The sequence below is a fragment of the Mesoplodon densirostris genome, chromosome X (assembly GCF_025265405.1).
Source record: "Mesoplodon densirostris isolate mMesDen1 chromosome X, mMesDen1 primary haplotype, whole genome shotgun sequence".
NCBI lineage: Eukaryota > Metazoa > Chordata > Mammalia > Artiodactyla > Ziphiidae > Mesoplodon > Mesoplodon densirostris.
In genome coordinates, this window is record NC_082681.1 from 42,503,052 (window position 1) to 42,523,173 (window position 20,122).

General features: G+C 43.7%; 1 protein-coding gene across 1 annotated transcript in view; it reads right to left on the reverse strand.

The window, feature by feature from the left end:
• Positions 1 to 20,122, reverse strand: part of VSIG1 (V-set and immunoglobulin domain containing 1) — a 35,761-nt gene continuing 15,639 nt past the window's right edge. The window contains 6 exon segments of the mRNA XM_060086423.1: positions 1 to 304; positions 1,069 to 1,216; positions 4,749 to 4,868; positions 5,263 to 5,418; positions 11,205 to 11,403; positions 19,816 to 19,976. Coding sequence (XP_059942406.1) covers positions 1 to 304; positions 1,069 to 1,216; positions 4,749 to 4,868; positions 5,263 to 5,418; positions 11,205 to 11,403; positions 19,816 to 19,976 — 1,088 coding nt within the window.

The window sequence follows — 20,122 nt, forward strand, 5'->3', positions numbered from 1 at the left end:
CTATGTCTTAATCACCCCCTTTCCCTCATCACAGAAGGGCTCAGATACAGTCGAGGGCTCCGGTTCCTGCTGTGGCTCCAGCTTGATCTCAAACTCAGGTGCCGGGGCAAGCTCAGGCCCTGAGACCAGCTCTAGGGCAGGCTGCACGGCAGGTTCAGGCTTAGGGACAGGCTGGTGATCTGGCTCCAGGGTGGTAATAGGCTCAGCCTCATGGATGGAATATGGCAGAGTTGCTTCTGTGTGGATGATATCTTCATCTGGTATTGTCTCACACTCTGCATCTTGGTTTATATTTGTCATTGGTCTGCAGGAAGAAGGCCCAGGGAAGAACAAGTTAGGGTTTGACATCTCACATGGAGCCATAGGCTCTGTAGCCTCAGTGACCATAGGTCCCAATCTGTTCAGGACCTCTGTGATTTCTGATAGTCTGACTCACTGTCAGACCACAGGTCTCCATTTGGGGTGCAGAAAGGTTAGGTCTCAACAGTATAATGAGAGTTCAAGAAAGACTAACCAGTGTTTAAGAGGTGAGAAAACTCTTGTGAGGTTGAAAGGGTCTAAAGTTCTAATAAGGTCTTTGGCCAAATCCATGGCTCTGGTGCATGTCTAGCACCCACTCCCTCTAGCACAATGCTTGGTACTTGGTTGTGGAAGCACAGAAGTGTATAAGAAATCACATTTGATAAGAAATAACAAAGTGGTCAAGAGCCTGGGCCCTCAGCACTTTTGCTTCCCTGGGCCCCTTGTTCCATAAAATTAACATTAAAAATTACATTTTATCACTATTGGTAGAAGGACAAGTATATTAATATATTAAAACATTTTCTTAACTGTAAAAGGATTGTCGTGGCAGTTAAATGAGTTGATACACATAAAATGCTTAGCACAGAGTCTGGCGCACAGCGCTCAGTACATGATAGTCATCACCATTCTTTTATAAACGCAGTGAGGGTGTGCAGAAAGATGCCTCTATATCTTATGCTAAAAGGAGTGCTTAGGAAGAGCTGACTGAAAGAGATAGGCCTGAGAAATGTCTATTCAAGTAAAGACAACAAAGTAAGGTCTTACACGAGTTCTGTGGTGGGTTTAGAATTTCTCTTCCTTTCCTTCCCCTTTGCTTTTGCCTTGTTCCTTGCGAAACACACCACAGAGAAGATAATGGCAGCACCTACTAGGATACCCACCAAGGTCCCGACAATGATTCCAACTTCTGGATCTGGAGGACACAAGCAACTGGTTAGTAATGTGGAGCATAGTGTCTGCCTCATCCACATGCATTCTTGACCAGTGGGGAATATCCGGGGCATTCATATAGTGGGAAGGTGCCTTGTATAGGTTGAGAGCGTGGAAACCCCTAGAACTCTTTCAGCTGGACTCATAGCAGGAGAAGAAATGAGACTGGCTTGACTATGTAGCCTTCCCATTCACATTTACACACATAAAGAAAAAAAAATATGCCAACTTGGGGGAGGTGGGATTGCTTTAGAAATGTGGTTTCGGACCTCCCTGGTGGTCCAGTGGTTAGGACTCTGTACTTCCACCGCCGGGGGTGTGGGTTCAATCCCTGGTCTGGGAACTAAGATCCTGTGGCACGGCACCCCCCAAATAAAAGATGCGGTTGGGAGAAGTAAGTCTTCACCGTACATTTGCTTGGGCAGTGAGAGAGACACGATGGAGCTGCAATCCGGTCACCAGAGAAATGACGTCTGTTACAGGCAGGGACGTTTCACCAGGCTTTCCCAAAGCATGGGTGAAGTAGTTCCCTAAAAACCTTCTCTTCCGCAGATTCCATGCTCACCAAAGAGCCTCATGCATTCTGGCCACTGGGAAGGGATATGCCCATTTCCATAAACAGGCATCTGGTTTATTAGATCAGTCTATGGAAAACTTAATGAGTGTGAGATGATCCAGCTGAGCGCCAGACCTTCAAGCACTGAGGTATTGTCCCCAAGAGACCATGTCTGGGGGTTCCAGGTGGGCCCATTCCCATCGGCCTCCCTTCAAGCAAGGATGAATATCTTATACTTTGAGATGAAAGGCTAGTTGAGTTGCCTGATCATTCTTTTAACTTTCTATGATTAAAGGAATACATGTGCATCATTTAGAAAGTCAAACAGTTCTACTAGGCTTCTAACAAAAAAAAAAAAAAATCAGCAGTTCCTTTCTCCACACCTTCCCATCTCTAAGTCCCATTCACAAGAGGAATTTGCCCCCATGTTTCTATTACACTTGTTCTAATATGTTCTGCCTTTTCCAATTTTTGTCATTTTCTATTGGCTTCCTATTCTGGAGGTTGAAGATTTAACTCTCTTACACCACTCCCCTCACATCCCGCCATATTCTCCTAATATAACATAAGGTATTGTTAAATCAATGTTTGCAGTATTATGACCATGTAAATATTGTTCACAGCTGCAGAACATACTATGACTCTTTCTTATACAACATTTAAAAAATTTCCCCAAGGTTAATAATTGCCTCATTTGGGGATTTATGGGTTTTTTAATGTATTATTACTAATCCCCAAAAATTTTAGCAAAAGTCCTTTCGGTAGTTTCAAACACATCAGCTAATCTATTGGTTTCTTATGTTGTTGTTGTTTCCTCGCTTGGAGACATCCCTTCTGGAGTCCTCCACCTTCCTCCCGAGTATCGAGTATCGACTGGTTGCCTTCCTAAGCCTGCTGCTCTGCTGTCATCCTTCAACCTCCTTTTACCCTCATCCTAATTTTAAAGATAAAGAAACAGGCTTTGCAAGCTCCATCTCAAATAGCACTTCATTGGTAAAGCTGGCCCTGGTTCTATAAGCATAATTAGTTGTTTCTTCTTTGGCATCCCATAGACCCTGTGCAGACCTCTGTTATAACATTTAACAAATTTTAGTGTTTGTGCCTCTAGCTAATCTGTGAGCCCCTTGAGTGTAAGACATATATCTTATTAATGTCTGAATCTCCATCACCTAGGACATTCCCTGGCATACAGTAGATAATCAATGAAGGTTTGAGGAAGGGAAGGATGGAGGGAAGGAGGGAGGCAGGAAGTCAAGAAGGCAGGAAGGCAGGAAGGAAGCCAAATGCTAGACATCATTGAAAAGAGGATTCAAAAGGAAGCAAGGCTCAAGTACAAATCTGAGGAGTCTCTATATCTGCAATATGACTGTACCTCTAGAAAGGCAAAATGAGATTGGGGAAGATCTGGAGAAAAACAGCAGAAATGATCAAGGGAGCAGGGACAGAATGGGACCACAAAAAAGGACACACAAAAAGATGAAGTTTCCAGCCATAAAAAGAAACGAAATTGAATCATTTGTAGTGAGGTGGATGGACCTAGAGTCTGTCATACAGAGTGAAGTAAGTCAGAAAGAGAAAGACAAATACCGTATGCTAACACATATATATGGAATCTAAAAAACAAAAAAGGTTCTGAAAAACCTAGGGGCACGACAGGAATAAAGACGCAGATGTAGAGAATGGACTTGAGAACACGGGGATGGGGAAGGGTAAGCAGGGATGAAGTGAGAGAGTGTCAGGGACATATATACACTACCAAATGTAAAATCGATAGCTAGTGGGAAGCAGCCGCATAGCACAGGGAGATCAGTTCAGTGTTTTGTGACCACATAGAGGGGTGGGATAGGGAGGGTGGGAGGGAGGGAGATGCAAGAGGGAAGAGATATGGGGACATATGTATATGTATAGCTGATTCACTTTGTTATACAGCAGAAACTAACACAACATTGTAAAGCAGTTATACTCCAATAAAGATGTTTTTAAAAATGGCTGAAAGTGAGACAAAAATGAAGGAGCAAACTGGAGTTGGAAAATGTCTGAATCCAGACAAATAAAAGGAAGAAAGCTCAGCTTCATAGGAGAATAATAATCCAATGGAACTGGGCCCCCTGGATATGGTATATATTGAAATCACAGATTCAAAGGAAGTTTGAAAAAATGAATAAATGACAGGATCTGAAATGTAATGAAGTGATTCTTGAGAGATGTAGCAAGATACCCCTTGTGAGAACTTGCCCCCGACTGGCCCAATTTGACAATCTCAGGCCCTCAAGTCTATGCTTAGTAACTAGGCACGTTTGAACTGGAAGGTTGAGGTTTAGAGGCATCGTGACTCTGCCAGTTACAAACTGAATGACCCTGAGCAAGTCACTTACCTCCCTGAGCTTTAGTTTCCTTTTCAGTAAAGTGAAGCTTAACAGTATATTCTGCCTCCTAGACGGGGTGATTGTAAGACTGAGTGGGATAATGCTTGCAGCATGCGGCCAAGCGTCTGGCACATATTTTGTGCTCCGCAGTATTAGCTACTCTGAATGTAGGTGCAAGTGTCATTATTACTATTATTATTAGAGGCAGATTTTAGCAAATTAGTTAATAACTGGAAAGTTTGTGAGCTCCATGTTTGACACAGATTGCCATAGCTTCACCTGGATCTACCAACAGCATCACAAAGAAAATTCAGCCTCGTACTATGCATGAGGCTGTTGTTTTACTTTCTGGAGGTTTTGTGAGGGTTAAGCAAATTAATTTTTGTAAACAATTTGAAGCAGCATGTGGCATATATTAAGTATTATGTAAGCATTAGATATTAGGATGGTCATCCACCACGTCAACCTATAAATAAAGCACCAAAATCTCCAGTCAGGAAGGACTAACCAGGGATTCTAATTAATTTACTTGATTGGCAGGCCTAGCATACTTGACTTAAGGAGAAACTGTTAAAGTTATATGATCAACTCACGTGAAGAAGTTAGGTCAATTTCACAGGAACTATTGCCAAGGTTGTTGATAGCGGTGCACTGGTAATAACCTTGTACAAAATTGGTCAGATTTCCAATAAACAAAATCCCGGTGGCTGGGTCTGTCAAAACCAGGAAATAGCATTTTGAAATCTCTTATGTGGGTAGAGATCATGTGAATGTAGCAGACCATTCAATGCCCACCCACTTCCTCACATTGGCCTCCCTTTCTTGAGATTGTCCAGGGTCCAACTAGACCCCTGGAGACTCCCATCTGGGACCATGCCTATTTTCTCCATACCCACCACCTGTGAGCCAAAAATGGTCTTGATTTCTAGAAGTTGGGGAGAAGACCAGAGGACAGCCATCTTGATGAAAGATTGACATTCTTTGTACATTCTCCTCCCAGAAAACTAGAAGACTGTGCTCTAAGGACAAGCAGCCAGTCACACACACATGCTGTCAACCAAGCCCACACACCAGGCCTTGCCAGGGGCAGCAGAGGGCTATACTCACTGAAGGTTTCTTTCACTGGGACGATGTCTCTTCCTTCAAGTTTATACCAGTAGTACACCGGGGAAGGTGTTCCAAGCTCAGAGAGGCAAGTAAGAGATACAGGATGGCCAGTTTCTGGTATTCCTTGGATGCTGCAAAAGGGCTTAGAAGGTTTGACTGTAAGGCAATGACAAAGAGTAAAAAATCCTGCACGATGAATGGCAGTCTGTACCAATTTTAGTCACTTCCTCACTTTCATTTTGTAGAATATGTATACTTATTTTTTTTTAATCTCTAAAAACTTATTTTGACAGTTTTCTAGCTGTACCACCAGATGGGAGTACAGCACTTCAGGTACAAAGACCTTCTGTCACTGGGCCATTAATATTCTAATAGCATCCATTCTATCTGCCTGCTCCCCAGATTCATAACCATGAATTTCTGCATCGTGCCTTAAAATATGCCTTTATTAAAAAACAACTAGGAACATAGTTTATACTTTGGAAGCACAGTCTTAAAGGAAAACAGAACCCTTAAATACTTTGAGATAACTGGTTGCTTATTCTTTTTAAAGCATTGTTTTATTAATGCCATATTTTTCCTTTGTGAGTCATTTTTTGGCCTTTATTCTTCTGGGGGTGACACAAAATGGAGGGTTTGAATTTGCCCGTGTCCCTCATCGGGAGGGGAAACCCATTGCGGGGGAGGGGTGTGCTACAGGGCACTGAAATCTTGATTCATCCTTCATGCCACAAGCACTTACTTGAGTGCCTTCTGTGTGCCCAGCACTGGACTAGGCACCAGAAATTCAAAAGTGACTCTGACACAGTTCTGAAGTAGGGTGGGGGAGTGGTAAGAGATTAGGCTAGAGAGCAGTGAGGCCATAGATTAGGGGGCTTCGTGCGTCATGTATTTTATACCGAGAGCAGCAGGACCACAGAAGGAATTTAAGTAGGGGAGGGACGATGATCATTCTAACGTTTTAGATGAATTGCTCTGACTCCAGGGCTTCCTGAGCCAAGGGACAGGAGGAGACAGATTCAAGCTGTAGTGAGAGGTCGAGAGGGCTTGAGGACCAGCTGGATCTGTGGCATGAAGAAGAGGGTGGGCTCAGTGATGACTCCCAGGTTCCTGATTTGACAGCTGGGTACATGATCTTGCCATCCCCTGAGATAAATACAGGGTTAGGGTTAGTGTGAGGGTTAGGGTTAGGGTGAGTAGCAGGTTTTCGGGGAAGTAGTGAGGAGGAGGAAGGGGCGATGATGAGGTCGGTTTGGGATATACTGAGTTTCAGCTGCATATGGGGAACTCCTGTGGGAAGCTGAGAATCTGATTCTCCTCATTTATCTTACAGCTCACAGCTTATTTTATCCTCAGTCTGATTTATAGATAAGGACCTGAATCGATACTTTCCAATTCACCTTCCTTAATTTGGATATAAAACATTCCAAAGGCATAGATTCTCTGCCTTAGGCTAGTTAGACCCTAAATGCTCCAGGATGCCCAGCTCTCTGGCTCTTACTTGGGAGGCAGCAGTTAAGAGCACAGCTCTGGATCCACACCGAACACTGCTCCACAACTTTACCCTAGATGTATTTAGGCAAGTAACCTAACATAGCCAAACCTCAGTTGATTCATCTGTAAAATGTGAACAAGAGATTACCTGGCCTCCAGCTAATCCAAATATATTGTATTTATATAAATAAAATAATGTATATAGTATCGTACACATGGAATTGCTGTTGGCCACAGGCAGGAATGAACTCCTGCTGCCACATTTTCAACCTTGCCACTGATAATCTTCCAGGCTCAGACTCTAACCCACTGTACATGTGAGCAGGAAAACAGATGGATATAGCTATAGCTCTTTGAAATTTTCACAATCCCTTCTTGTCTTTTAATTGAAGTATACTTGATTTGTGATATTCTGTTATAGTTTCAGATGTACAGCATAGCGATTCAGTATTTTTGCAGATTATGCTCCATTAGAGGTTATGATAATGGGTATAATTCCCTGTGCTATACAGTATATCCTTGTTGCTTATCTATTATATATATAGTAGTTTGTATCTGTTAATCCCACACCCCTAATCTGTCCCTCCCCCTTCCCTCTTTTCTCTGATAGCCACTAGTTTGTTTTCTATGTCTGTGAGTCTGTTCTGCATATACATTCATTTGTATTATTTTTTAGATTCCACGTATAAATGATATCCAGTATTTGTCTTTCTCTGTTGAACTTATTTCACTAAGCATAATATTCTCTAGGTCCGTCCATTCTGCTGCAACCAGCAGTATTCCATTCTTTTTATGGCTTAGTAATATTCCATTGTGTATATGTACCATACCTTCTTAAGCCAATTGTCTGTTGTGCCATCCCTTCTTTTAAACAGGTGTCTTTTAATTAAAAGAAGTATTTTTCTGTTTAGCTCTTCTTTCTTTTTTAAAATTTATTTATTTATTTATTTATTTATTTAATTATGTTTGGCTGCATGGGGTTTTCATTGCTGCGTGCAGGCTTTCTCTAGTTGCAGCAAGCCGGGGCTACCCTGTGTTGTGGTGCATGGGCTTCTCATTGTGGTGGCTTCTCTTGTTGCAGAGCATGGGCCCTAGGCACACGGGCTTCAGTAGTTGTGGCTCACGGGCTCTAGAGCGCAGGCCCAGTAGTTGTGGCACATGGGCTTAGTTGCTCCGCAACATGTGGGATTTTCCTGGACCAGGGATTGAATCTGTGTCCCCTGCATTGGCAGGCAGATTCTTAACCACTGTGCCACCAGGGAAGTCCCTCTTTATTCTTTCTTACTGTTGATTTCCTCAGATGGAAATAACTCCTTGGATTTGCCTACCCTAAATAAACTAGGCTATTTAACCAGAAATCCAGTGCACCTATCACTAGATTTAGATAGTGCCTTTTTTAAATAACATGGTGATTTTATTCCACTGTAAGTGGAATAGAATAATCTGAACCAAAAAGTAAATGGGGGTGCTTCATCACGAAGCCAGACCCCAGGACTTGAACTAATCATGGACAAAACCCTGGAATGACTTGCATTCATTTCTTGAGCCCAGAATCAAACCCAGATAGGCATTTTTTTATTTTGCTGAACACATTTTTCTTTTATTTTTTATTAACCAAACACTTAGTAAATCACTTTGAACCACATCCCAAACCCATATATTTTCTAAGACTACTGATTCAGTATTGAATTGACATTTCATCCAGTTAAAGTCCCCGACAGAACTTGGATGTTTAACTGGCAAAGCCACTGATCTACCATTTAGCTTTATTGGTTTCAACAGAATTGGGATGGGAAGAAGAGGTTCACCTCAGAAAATAAATGAAAATGCTTCAGTGTGTTCTCAAATCTTCTCTAAATTCATCATTTTCTTTTTATGTGCCAAATTGCAGAAGGAAGATGATGTTCCTTCCAAATGCGTACAAAACGATTATTCAAACTTCTGCTGGGTATTTTTCAGAGATTCATTTGCCAAGGTTATCATAACTAATGGAAGTCTCTCAAATTAATGGTCGTCCAAACCACCTGGGCCTTTGCACATTGCTGTTTCCTTCACCTAAATCGTGCCCTGCCACCTCAGCCCCTCTTCTGCCTGACACGCTCTTGCACATACTTCAACATTCAATGCAGAAGTCACTTTCTCCAGGAAGCCTTCTCCAGTTCCCCCTGCACGGCTTTATACCCTTTCCCCTGTGATCTCCCAGCTCTCCTCTCCTCCCTCCACTGTAAGCTTATGTTATCTATATGCCTCCCCCACTACACTTTGAAGTTTAGGAGGGCTGGGAGCTGAACTTTTACATCTTTCCATCTCCATTGCCTACCATAGTAACTGAACATGTGTTCAGGGTTTGCCGAATGAATTTATGCATGACTGAGTGAATGCATGGGATCTACGTCTACCACTGGGTTATGAAAAGTCTCCGAAAGACGCATTGCTAGGAAGAGCAATATTTAAGGAAATATCAATACCTCTCTCCTCAGTTGGTCTCCCTTACACACTTGCCCCTACCATGCCCCACCCCTCAGTCAGGGCAAGCAGAACAGGCACTCATGTGCAATAGAATTTGAGAACTGCAAACAGCCTCTGCAATGTTTAGAGGAAATTATCAGTCTCAAAATTTCCAGAAAGCATAAATTTGTGGAATGCCTTTGTTCTTAGCCTAATTGATAAAAATAGGATTTTGAGAGTTCCCAAACAAAGAAATCCACAGAGGCTTCTGTCTCTTATCTTACCTGGATACTGGATGCTTAAGGAAAAGTCATGACACAATCATTGCAAGAACAACTGACCCAAAGACTCATGGGAAAAAACAATTTAGAGAGGAAATGACCCTCAACTTCTTATGGAAGTTGATTGGGGACTCCCTGAACTTTAAGTTTAAGAATATTAACCACCCTAACTTTACCTCAGGGCTATTTCCAAGCTCAGAGAAAAACAGGCTTGGCTTCTTTAGGTTGTTTCTGGTCAGAAGGACAACCCAGAGCCAGGGAGTAACAGAAAACCGTTAGAGGACTAATCCCTTAAATTCTATGAACACTGAATCTCCAGCATATCATTTGATTCTCATAATGATAATATGACAGGGCAGTAATTTCAACCCCATCTCAAAATGGCCAGAGAAAGGTGGACTGACTTGTCTGAGGCCACTGAGTAGCAGAGTAAGAGCTAGAACCTAGGTCTTCTGACTCCCAGCCTGATGTGCTAGCATCTATTCCACACTGGAACATCAACTCTCCCAGGATAGGACTTGTGTATACTTCTCTTGTCATCCCCTTTACCCCAAAGCCTAGCACAGGGTACAGCAAAATAAAAACATGATGGAGTTATCCCGTTCCTAGAAATCAGCTCTTGATTACCTTTTCTTCTTTTCCAGGTGGGTAGATGCAGTAGCAAACCTCACAGTAAATAGTTGGTTCTTTTTAGGCATCACCTGGGCAGCAAGCTCAGACAGTTCTGGGCAGTCCTCCTGGGGTGTGCACCTTGTTACCAATTGTGGCTTTTCAAAGCTACTCAATTATCAAGTCACTGGTTTGATCTAGTTCCTCCTTTCCGGTGATGGATGTACACAGCTCAAGAGCAGCAACGACTAGATAAGCTCCATTTGGGTTACTTAGAAGTGGGAGAGCCCTTAGCTCAACTGGTTAGTTGGTGAAGGTTGACAGCCCTTTCATCCCTCCCTTCAGTACATCTGAAGGCCTGCAGACAGGACCTGCTAGGCATGGACAAAACTCCCATTGTCTTCTCAGACAGAGATTGGAAGGATCCCTAAGAATCACCAAAATTGTGAACTTCCCCAAGAGCAGAAACCATGCCTCCATCCTGGCTCCTGGCACAAAGCAGGCACTCAATAAATGCTGCATAAATTAACCACTCCAAATTCATTTAAGAGCAGATATGACTTGCCCCATGTCACATACTGAATATTTGTGTATAAATAAATTAATTCTCAACTCTTTCTTTTTTCCAAATAGCATTAATATTTTAGAGAGGGATCCATCTGCCTTTATTCCACAGAATGATTTAATGGTGGGAATTGTGGCTGGCTTTGCAGAGGTAACAAATTGACAGTTGTTTCCCCCAGGTCAGACTGGCCCTAATTGGAGGTTCCCTCTGAAAGAGTTGCTAGTGATCATATAGTGGGACTGTACATTTTCCCATCTGTTCTCATCACATCCTTCAGAGATAGGGATCCAGGAAGTGGTCATCTATTGCTATCTGCCATGTTGGCAGCTCTTTTGGTTGGACAATTGTTTCAACATGTTTTATGAGTGATTTTTCAGTGTTACTCTGTGGGTTGGGTTTGTGGTGTGTCTTTATTTTCCCGATAATAAAAGGAGCAGGGAGGATATTTACCCTGGGACTTAATTGGTACCAATAACTCACTGCCCTAGCTCATTCAATTCCTAAGTTGCTCCAAGAAGAGAAAAAGCAGAAAAAATTGTCCATACCTAACACACTGACGTTGAGGGTGCCTTGATTTTCGCCGGAAAGGTCAGGAGGGTTGTTAACATCGCAGACGTAGATGCCACTATCTGCTAGTTGCATATGCGAAATAGTGATGGATGCGTTACCTGGAGCATCGGACCCTACAATGCGATCTTTAAATTTCCCGATGGCTGTAGCTTGTCCACCTCCAAAATAGTAAATCTAGGACAGAAAATGACAGAAATGAGAACTGGACAGTGTCAGGGGCTAGGATAAGCTACGTGGAAGTTCCCCCTATCCAATGTTACCTACTTTGACACTGAATGAAAAATGAAGCAGTATCCCCCTCCCCCTGCCCCCCGTAAGGAACAGGTCCCTGTGGCAAAAGTTTCTCAGCTCAGTGGGACACTTTAGCTTTCTCACAGCACTGCACAGCCACGACCTCATTTGTACTCAAAGCAGCTCTGTGATGTCATCAGGGCAGGAAGATATGCATATCTTATAGACAGTAGGCAGCTGGAGCTGACAGGATTCAACTCCTAAGCTTTAGGCTAACACAGATCAAGATGCTCACCTGATGAGTCTACTTGGAGGAAACTCATTATTATAGGATACAAACGTCTGATGGGAAAACCAAAACCATCGTCTTTCCTACTTGATAAACATTTTTTTTTTTTTTTTTTTTTTGCTGTACGCGGGCCTCTCACTGCTGTGGCCTCTCCCGTTGCGGAGCACAGGCTCCGGACACACAGGCTCCGCGGCCATGGCTCGCGGGCCCAGCCGCTCCGCGGCATGTGGGATCTTCCGGGATCGGGGCACGAACCCGTGTCCCCTGCATCGGCAGGCGGACTCTCAACCGCTGCGCCACCATGGAAGCCCTTGATAAACATTTTTGATTTCGGTTTACTTTACCCAGTGGGATTATCTAGAATATCTGATTTCCCTAAAAGAATATTCACGCTCCTTACATGCATATTCCTTTGGGTAAGCAAAACTGAGTTCATCCTGTTTGCTAGAAGAATAACATTTCAGAACAGAGAGGCTCCTGAGAAACCATCTGGCCCCATCACTTCATAGTGGTGGTGCGAGGATGAAGCAAAGTAACTTAGCCAAGGGCCTAGGAAGTGCTTGGTCAACGGTAGTTACTACCTTTCTCCCCACATGGCAGGAGGCAGAACTGGAATTATTACTGCTTTTAGACAAATAAGGGCACTCAAACACAGAGATTAAATGACTCACCCAAAGCCATAAAGATTTATTTATTATTATTATTATTTACTAGATTTAAGAAAGATCTTGATTATAGTCCCATCTCTGTTAAAGAATATGGATATTCAGATCATAATGCTAACTGTGGAAGCAGCATGGTGTGATGGAAAGAGGCCTGGTCTAGGAGTAAGAAAACCTGGGTTTTATTTATTTATTTATTTATTTTTAACATCTTTATTGGAGTATAATTGCTTTACAGTGGTGTGTTAGTTTCTGCTTTATAACAAAGTGAATCAGCTATATGTATACATATATCCCCATATCCCCTCCCTCTTGTGTCTCCCTCCCACCCTCCCTATCCCTCCCCTCTAGGTGGTCACAAAGCACCAAGCTGATCTCCCTGTGCTATGCGGCTGCTTCCCACTAGCTATCTATTTTACGTTTGGTAGTGTATATAAGTCCATGCCACTCTCTCACTTCGTCCCAGCTCACCCTTCCCCCTCCCCGTGTCCTCAAGTCCATTCTCTACATCTGCGTCTTTATGTCTTTACCCCTGTCCTGCCCCTAGGTTTTTTAGAATGATTTTTTTCTTAGATTCCATATATATATGTGTTAGCATACGGTATTTGTTTTTCTCTTTCTGACTCACTTCACTCTGTAGGACAGACCCTAGGTCCATCCACCTCACTACAAATAACTCAATTTCATTTCGTCTTATGGCTGAGCAATATTCCATTATATATATGTGCCACATCTTCTTTATCCATTCTTCTGTTGATGGACACTTAGGTTGCTTCCATAAGACCGAGGTTTTAGCCATGCTGGACCTCTGACTGTGACATGGGGGAAGTAGCCTCTCCTCATGTCTACATGGCAACCTACTTTGCAATAAGAAACAAAGTTATTTAATCTCTCCAAACTTTAGTTTCTACATCTGAATGAAGAACCAGAGTAGTGTTCTCTAAAGTATGATATGTACTTCCTAAGCATAAGCCGACAAGTTGATTTTAGGTGGCAAGAAATTGAAAACTTTAAAAATGTAATGTGTATTAGAGACATAGCTATCACATCAAATCTGTGACTTCATGGATATTATTACTTACAGTGAAACTAAGGCAGACATTTTTAAGACTTTTAAAAACCAAGTCAGGGAGTGCCCTGGTGGTCCAGTGGTTAGGACTCAACACTTTCACTACCGGACCCAGGTTCAATCTCTGGTCAGGGAACTAAGATCCCATGAGCTGCGTGGTGCAGCCAAAACAAAACAAAACAAAACAAAACAAAACAAAACCAAGTCAATAGAGAAAACAACATTAAATAGTTACTAGTGTTGGTAATACACAAATATGACACAAATCATGAAGATGAGACATGAATGACTAAACTTTGGGAATCACTGAACTAGGTGATCCCTGAGGTCCCTTCATAATACACAAAGTCTATTTACACTCTTTGCTCGTTTCATATAAATGTGTATAATTCCAGTGATTGTTTTTTATTATTCAATAAACTGGGATTGCCCTAGTCCAATGGCAATTAATATTTCATAAAATCTACTAGAAGAGACTTATGGTTCATTTAATTCACTCTCCTCACTTTACAGAAGAGACTGAAGCCCAAAGAGGTTAAAAAAAGACACACAAAGTTAACAGTTAGACCAGGTCAAGAAGGTAGTTCTAATTCCTTGTCCAGTGCTTTTTACATTAACATGCTAATGAGAGGGAAGGCAATCAGTAAACCAAAAGATATTGTCTAGATAAATTCAAATGTATTCTCCCTCAGGTAGAAAGCCAATATACTTTTAAACTAACGCAGAAATGGAGATTCTGATGGAAAATTCAAAGAAAAGAGTATATTTAAGGAGAAAACAACTTGTCTCTCTCCTCCAGTTCTCTAACATCAACTAGCTTTCTTTTCTGCCTTAAATGAACCATTTATAATTCAATTCGTGCATTCATGCCTACTGAAATCACAAACTTTTGCCCCAGAGGGGTCTTGTTTGACTTACAAACTGGAAAGCCAGTGTTACCTAAGGTATTCAAGTAGGCCGGGAGGAAGTTCAACTTGTCAAAGGTCTATTACCTTCATGTGAGTTGACATCCAAGCTATCCGGCTTTCCATTTCACTAGCCAGCGCTGGCCTTATTTACTTTCTAATTAACAATTTGCGGTCCTGTGGACTCTTACCTGGAATGCAGCCTGTGTTCTATCAAGGAAGCCCTTTACAATTTAGACATCTGGCCACTTCCCCTGCTCCTAGGAGGACTGAGGGTAGGTCGGCCTGTTTTATGTTGAAGTCTGATGACATCACAAGGAGATACATCAGTCCTGCCTATGGCCCACAGTAAGTGCCAGAGGATCTAGTTGAAAGGACTTTATATCTGCAGAAAGCAGGGGGCCAAGAGAATGTGTTTTAGGTCAGGACTAGGACATGAAAAGAAGCCACACTGTAAAAGTCTCACAGTCGGCCGGGAATCAATGAGAAAATAAGTCATGAGGCCCTGGACTTGTAACTTCCCGACAAAAAGGACCTTCACCGGGCTTCCCTGGTGGCGCAGTGGTTGAGAGTCCGTCTGCCGATGCAGGGGACACGGGTTCGTGCCCTGGTCCGGGAAGATCCCACATGCCTCAGAGCGGCTGGGCCCGTGAGCCATGGCCGCTGAGCCTGCGCGTCTGGAGCCTGCGCTCCACAATGCGAGAGGCCACAACAGTGAGAGGCCCGCGTACCGCAAAAAAAAAAAAAAAAAAACTTGGTCTCTTTGGGGCTTCCCTGGTGGCACAGTGGTTGAGAGTCCGCCTGCTGATGCAGGGGACATGGGTTCGTGTCCCGGTCCAGGAAGATGCCACATGCCACGGAGTGGCTGGGCCCGTGAGCCATGGCCACTGAGCCTGCGCGTCCGGAGCCTGTGCTCCACAACGGGAGAAGCCACAACAGTGAGAGGCCTGCGTATCAGAAAAAAAAAAAAAAAAGGACCTTCACCAACCCTTCTATCCTTGCTCCTCGCAGTGTAGCCTAATATATCCTGCCCTCGCACAAATAATACTGGAGGTATCTGGGAGAGAAATGGAGGTAAGGAGGTGTAACATGGAGACCTAAAAGGGAAAGGCCTTGGCCTCAGGGTGCTGTGTGAGAAGGAAAGTTCCCAGGGCCAGTCAGCAGCCAGACACACAGATGGAGGGGCTTTCTGTTAGGGGAAGTCCACACTGTCACACTGTCCTTGTAAAGAGAAACAAAATGAAATGCTTTCCTGAAGCCACTTATCTAGTCACACAGGAAGGGCTGAAACTTGGTTCGATTTTCCACAAAAGAATAACCCTTTTAGAAATCAAAGCTGAACGGTGGCCAAATCCCGGCCCATGATCCTGTGAGTCTTGTACACTTTTCAAAGAAAGTATATTGTCAATTTAGAGATCAAAGCAATTGAGGTCCACGAAAAGCCATGGAAGTTCAACAGGCCGCATCCTTTGGGGGTGGTGATTTGGGGGCTGGCAAGTCAGCTTTAAGAAAACCCATGCAAGTGTTCCCTTAAGTGGTGCTTGTTCATTCTTTTGCCTACTTGCCCTTTGTGGCTGTGTTCATGACAGACTGCCCCACTTTCCCCCCAAGGTCCTCTCTGCCTTCCCCTTGGTGATGTTAGAGGCTGACATGTGGAGACATAATAGCACATTAGTTATAAGAGCCCCTTAGAGATAACTTAGCTCATGGTTGCTAAAGTTGAAGAGCCTTCAGGAACCAGCTGGATATTGGACATATGGGAAATGGCTGGGAGGGGCCTGTGGGTAGTGGTAAGATCATGGAGGATAGTGGGAACTGTGGTGAACTGGAGAGCCAAGACAAACAAGGCTTTCAAACTGTGGAAACGAACAAAATACTGGGCTGGCCAACCAACATGCATCCACTGGCCAAATCAGGCCCAGAGGCTGCCAGTTTGCAACCTCTGATTCATCCTCCTCTATTACAGAAAAGGACACTGAGGCCCCAGTAGAGCAAGTGATCTTCCCAAGATCACACAATTTGTAGTCAGACCTAGAATCCAGACCTCCCGATTCCCGCTGAATACCTTAACACAGCACTCATAGCCCTGCCTTAGACGAGGAAGATGACTCCCAGGCAACCTTCCCCTCTTGGGGCCATCCCATCCACTACTCCAACCCAACCCTTCTCCTGCCAGTTGCTTCTATTCATTGGCATGATGCTTCCCATGCCGAGTGGGTTCACCGCATGAGGCCTTCGACGGCTGCCAGCTGCAATGACAGCCTTTCTCTTCCTACTGTGCCAAGTTCCTATTCACAGGAGGCCACGCAGCTGGGAGCCAGATTTGTCCAAAAAGATTTCTTTCCCCTCAGCTTTGTGGCACTGCTCTGTAACTAGAAGCTGGAGTATAAACAAGAAGGGTTGAAAGAATTCAGTCTGCTTTCTGTTTGAGTCTGAGTTGGAGTTAATAAATGCCTTTAGCCTCCAGAGCTGCTTTGTGGGTACATTTTGGAAATGAGGAAGGCATGGAAGTCCACAGCAAACCACCCATTCTTTCCCTTCCAGCTTCTTGCTTTCCTGCACTGTTCATAAAGGCGCTAGCCATGGGAGGTGAGGAGTGTAGAGTGGCAATGGTCTCAAGCCCAGAATTTTCTCTAGACTGCATAGGGGGGCTGGGATTGCATGTGGAAGGAATATAACACCAAAAGGAAGGCTTCCCTCCCTCCAAACCACTCCCTTCCCAGCCTGCCATTTGCCTGAGACACCCGCCAACCGAACTGCTTCTTTGAAGCATGAAAGGATTCTGCTTAAATTATTTTCTTTGGGATAGAACAAAGTGAACGATCACCAGTCCTTAACACCTTAGCATTACATTAATTTATCAGATTTAACAAGAATAGACACCTGAGGGAATGGGACACAGAATAGATAAACTTTGATGGGAAGGGGTGGTGGGAAGAGAAGAACTTGGAGTGTTTCTCAGTGGGAACCACACTGGCATTTGGGGCAGACAATTCTTTCCTGTGTGGGTCTCTCCTACATATTGCAAGACATTAAGCCTCTCTAGTCACCACCCACTAAATGCCGGTAGTGACTCCCATTTATAACACTTAAACCAATACTCCTCTCATTTTCAAATGCCCCTGAGAAGATGAAGCACCCTCACCCCACCAACATCTGAAAAGCATTTGATATAATGCTATCTGCAGAGGCCAAGTTGGAAGGATCTGAGCAGCCATGGAATATAAAGGTACTAGGTTCTAGAAAGAAGTTGTCCACATTATATGTGTGTTAGAAAGACGAGGATGGCACAGGGTTTCTTCCACCGTGGCTCTTCTAGAAGAGTAAGTGTTGTTTGAGAGACTCATGCTAAGTAGGGTCAATGCCTGTTCTGTTCATGGGCAGGTAAAGTCTCTGTACTTTTACCAGTGACTAGCTGGATGGAAGAAGAGGCCATTCATGTGATCAGAGGGGAACCAAAACTTCTATGCTAGCCTGCCTGTTCTGGGGCCTAGAGGCTTCAGCTGTGACTCCCTGCTGAGGGACTGACTATCTGAATCTGTCCATGTCTTCTGAGAGGAGGGCTTCTCTAAGAGAAAGACCATGCTAATGAATACCCTGGCTCCTGGTCAGAAGACTTATGGCATACTTCCATAGCCTCCATTCACAAAGGAACCACATGGAGGGGATAATCAGTAAGAGATGATATTCTCTCCTGGGTACTGAGAAATACTAGGTCTTGGAGTCAACTACTCCTTTAACACAATGATCTTGGGGGAGGAAAAGAAGATGAACTTATGACAAGAGTTGACCACTGCCCTGCTCAAGGCAGCCACAGTTCCCAAAGCCTTTCGGAGGAAGCTGAAAGGAATTCCAGACATGAGCATGAGAAGGCAAACTCAAGACTGTCCCAGCTTTGCCAGGGGCTTGTGCTGATCTGAATTGTTACCAAACTCAGACCCTCCCATCCCACTCCTAAAAGCTGGTGCCATTGTCCTAGAGACCCCAAACAATGAAGGGGTCCAGTACAGGTGTTCTTGCCTGACAGATCCAACTACATCTTTCCCAAGCATCTCTTGCATGCACCATTTTTAGACACTGACTGACTGCCTTTTCCTTCATACCCTCACTACCGAGGCATGGGCTGTGCTGTGTTTGATCAGAAGTGGGTGGATCTGAGAACTGAATGCTAGATGGTGTACTGCCCATGTAGAAGAATATTACTATTCTACCATATTTTGAAGAGAGGCACAGAGTGATTCAGATATTTGTCTAAGGTAACCAGTACTGAGCAAAATTGTTGAACTTTCACTAGAGGGTGGCATTGATAGTCTCCTCTTGAACGATGTTTCCTGCTAAACAAATGTTCAGGACCTTTGGTAAAGACAAAAGACCAAAAGACCAGTGATGGTTGAAGAGACACTGGCCCTCCTTCTTCTCCACGTCTGCCCTTGGGCCTCCTCTAGCCCGCTCAACTCGCCTCTCCCTCTGTCTTTCTATAATCAGAACCCTTGCTTTCCTTCAAGGCCCAACTCCACTATATCCAAACCACACTGATTTGTCTCTTCTCTGAACTCCTTGTTTTGGATCATACATCCTTTTGAAAATCTGATGAAAGCTACAGACATTTTCCCTCAAGGGATATGTGTTGGCATACATGCTTGCACACTCACATGCATGAGTGCATGCACATGTGTACACATGCATACACGTGCACACACACACACACACACATACTTTTGAGTATACAATTTTAGTCCCTGGACTAATTTAAAGAAGGCATTACCCTTAAGGCCAGATGAAAAAATTCTGGGAATAGGCAGCTTGCAATTAGAATCATCCTCCTCCTTTGACTTTCACCCACCCTCCTCCAGCAACCTCTTCCCCAGACCCTAGCCTCCCCTCCTGTCCTTTATCCTCTAGCCTCCAGATGCCTTTTATTACCCAAGGTCCATTACTACTTTGCCCTTATCCACCCACCTGGAGAGTCTCATTCCATCAGGACTCAGTCTGTCACAATGAGCTAGCTCACTTGATAGGCAGAGCCCAGACATTAAGTTTGACAGAGATTTGCAGATCAACTAGGACATATATTTGAACTGGGGTTTTCTGGAAATAATAGGGCGAGATTTGGGGGATGGGAGAAGCCCTTTCAGAACTACTGCTGATTTCACCTGTGAGAAAGACCCTTCCTGTCTACTCTAGAATACATGATATACTTGATGTTGACCTACACAGAATTAAGATAACAGGCTGTAACTGAATATGAGGAGAGGACAAAAGCCAAGTCACTTAGATGATAATCTTCCCTAAACAGCTATCTTCAAACCCCTTGTATCTGAGGTTCTGCTCCTGTTGCCACTGGCTTACCATTCCTTCTTCTCACACTGACCCCAACAGTTTATGTCAGAACTACCAAAGGAGAGGAGTTTAGGGGGAAGAAGTCCTTACAGAAACTGGCTGTGACTCCTTATGGAAGAATGTCCACTGGATGGAAAGCTTGTCCAGTGAGACCACAGTGGTGGTGTAGATGCAGATGAGAGTGACATCAGATCCAACAGTCACATTCACAAAACCATCTGGGATGGTCACTTGCACTCCACGACCTGGACCTGAAAAGATAATCATAAAAAAACGATGGTACACACTCACATTCTGATGACATTATTTTTCATTACAAAACACTTTCAATGACATCTTATTTGAGGAATCCAAGGTAAGGAGAATGTAGAATGAACCATATAGGAAAGTCGAGCAA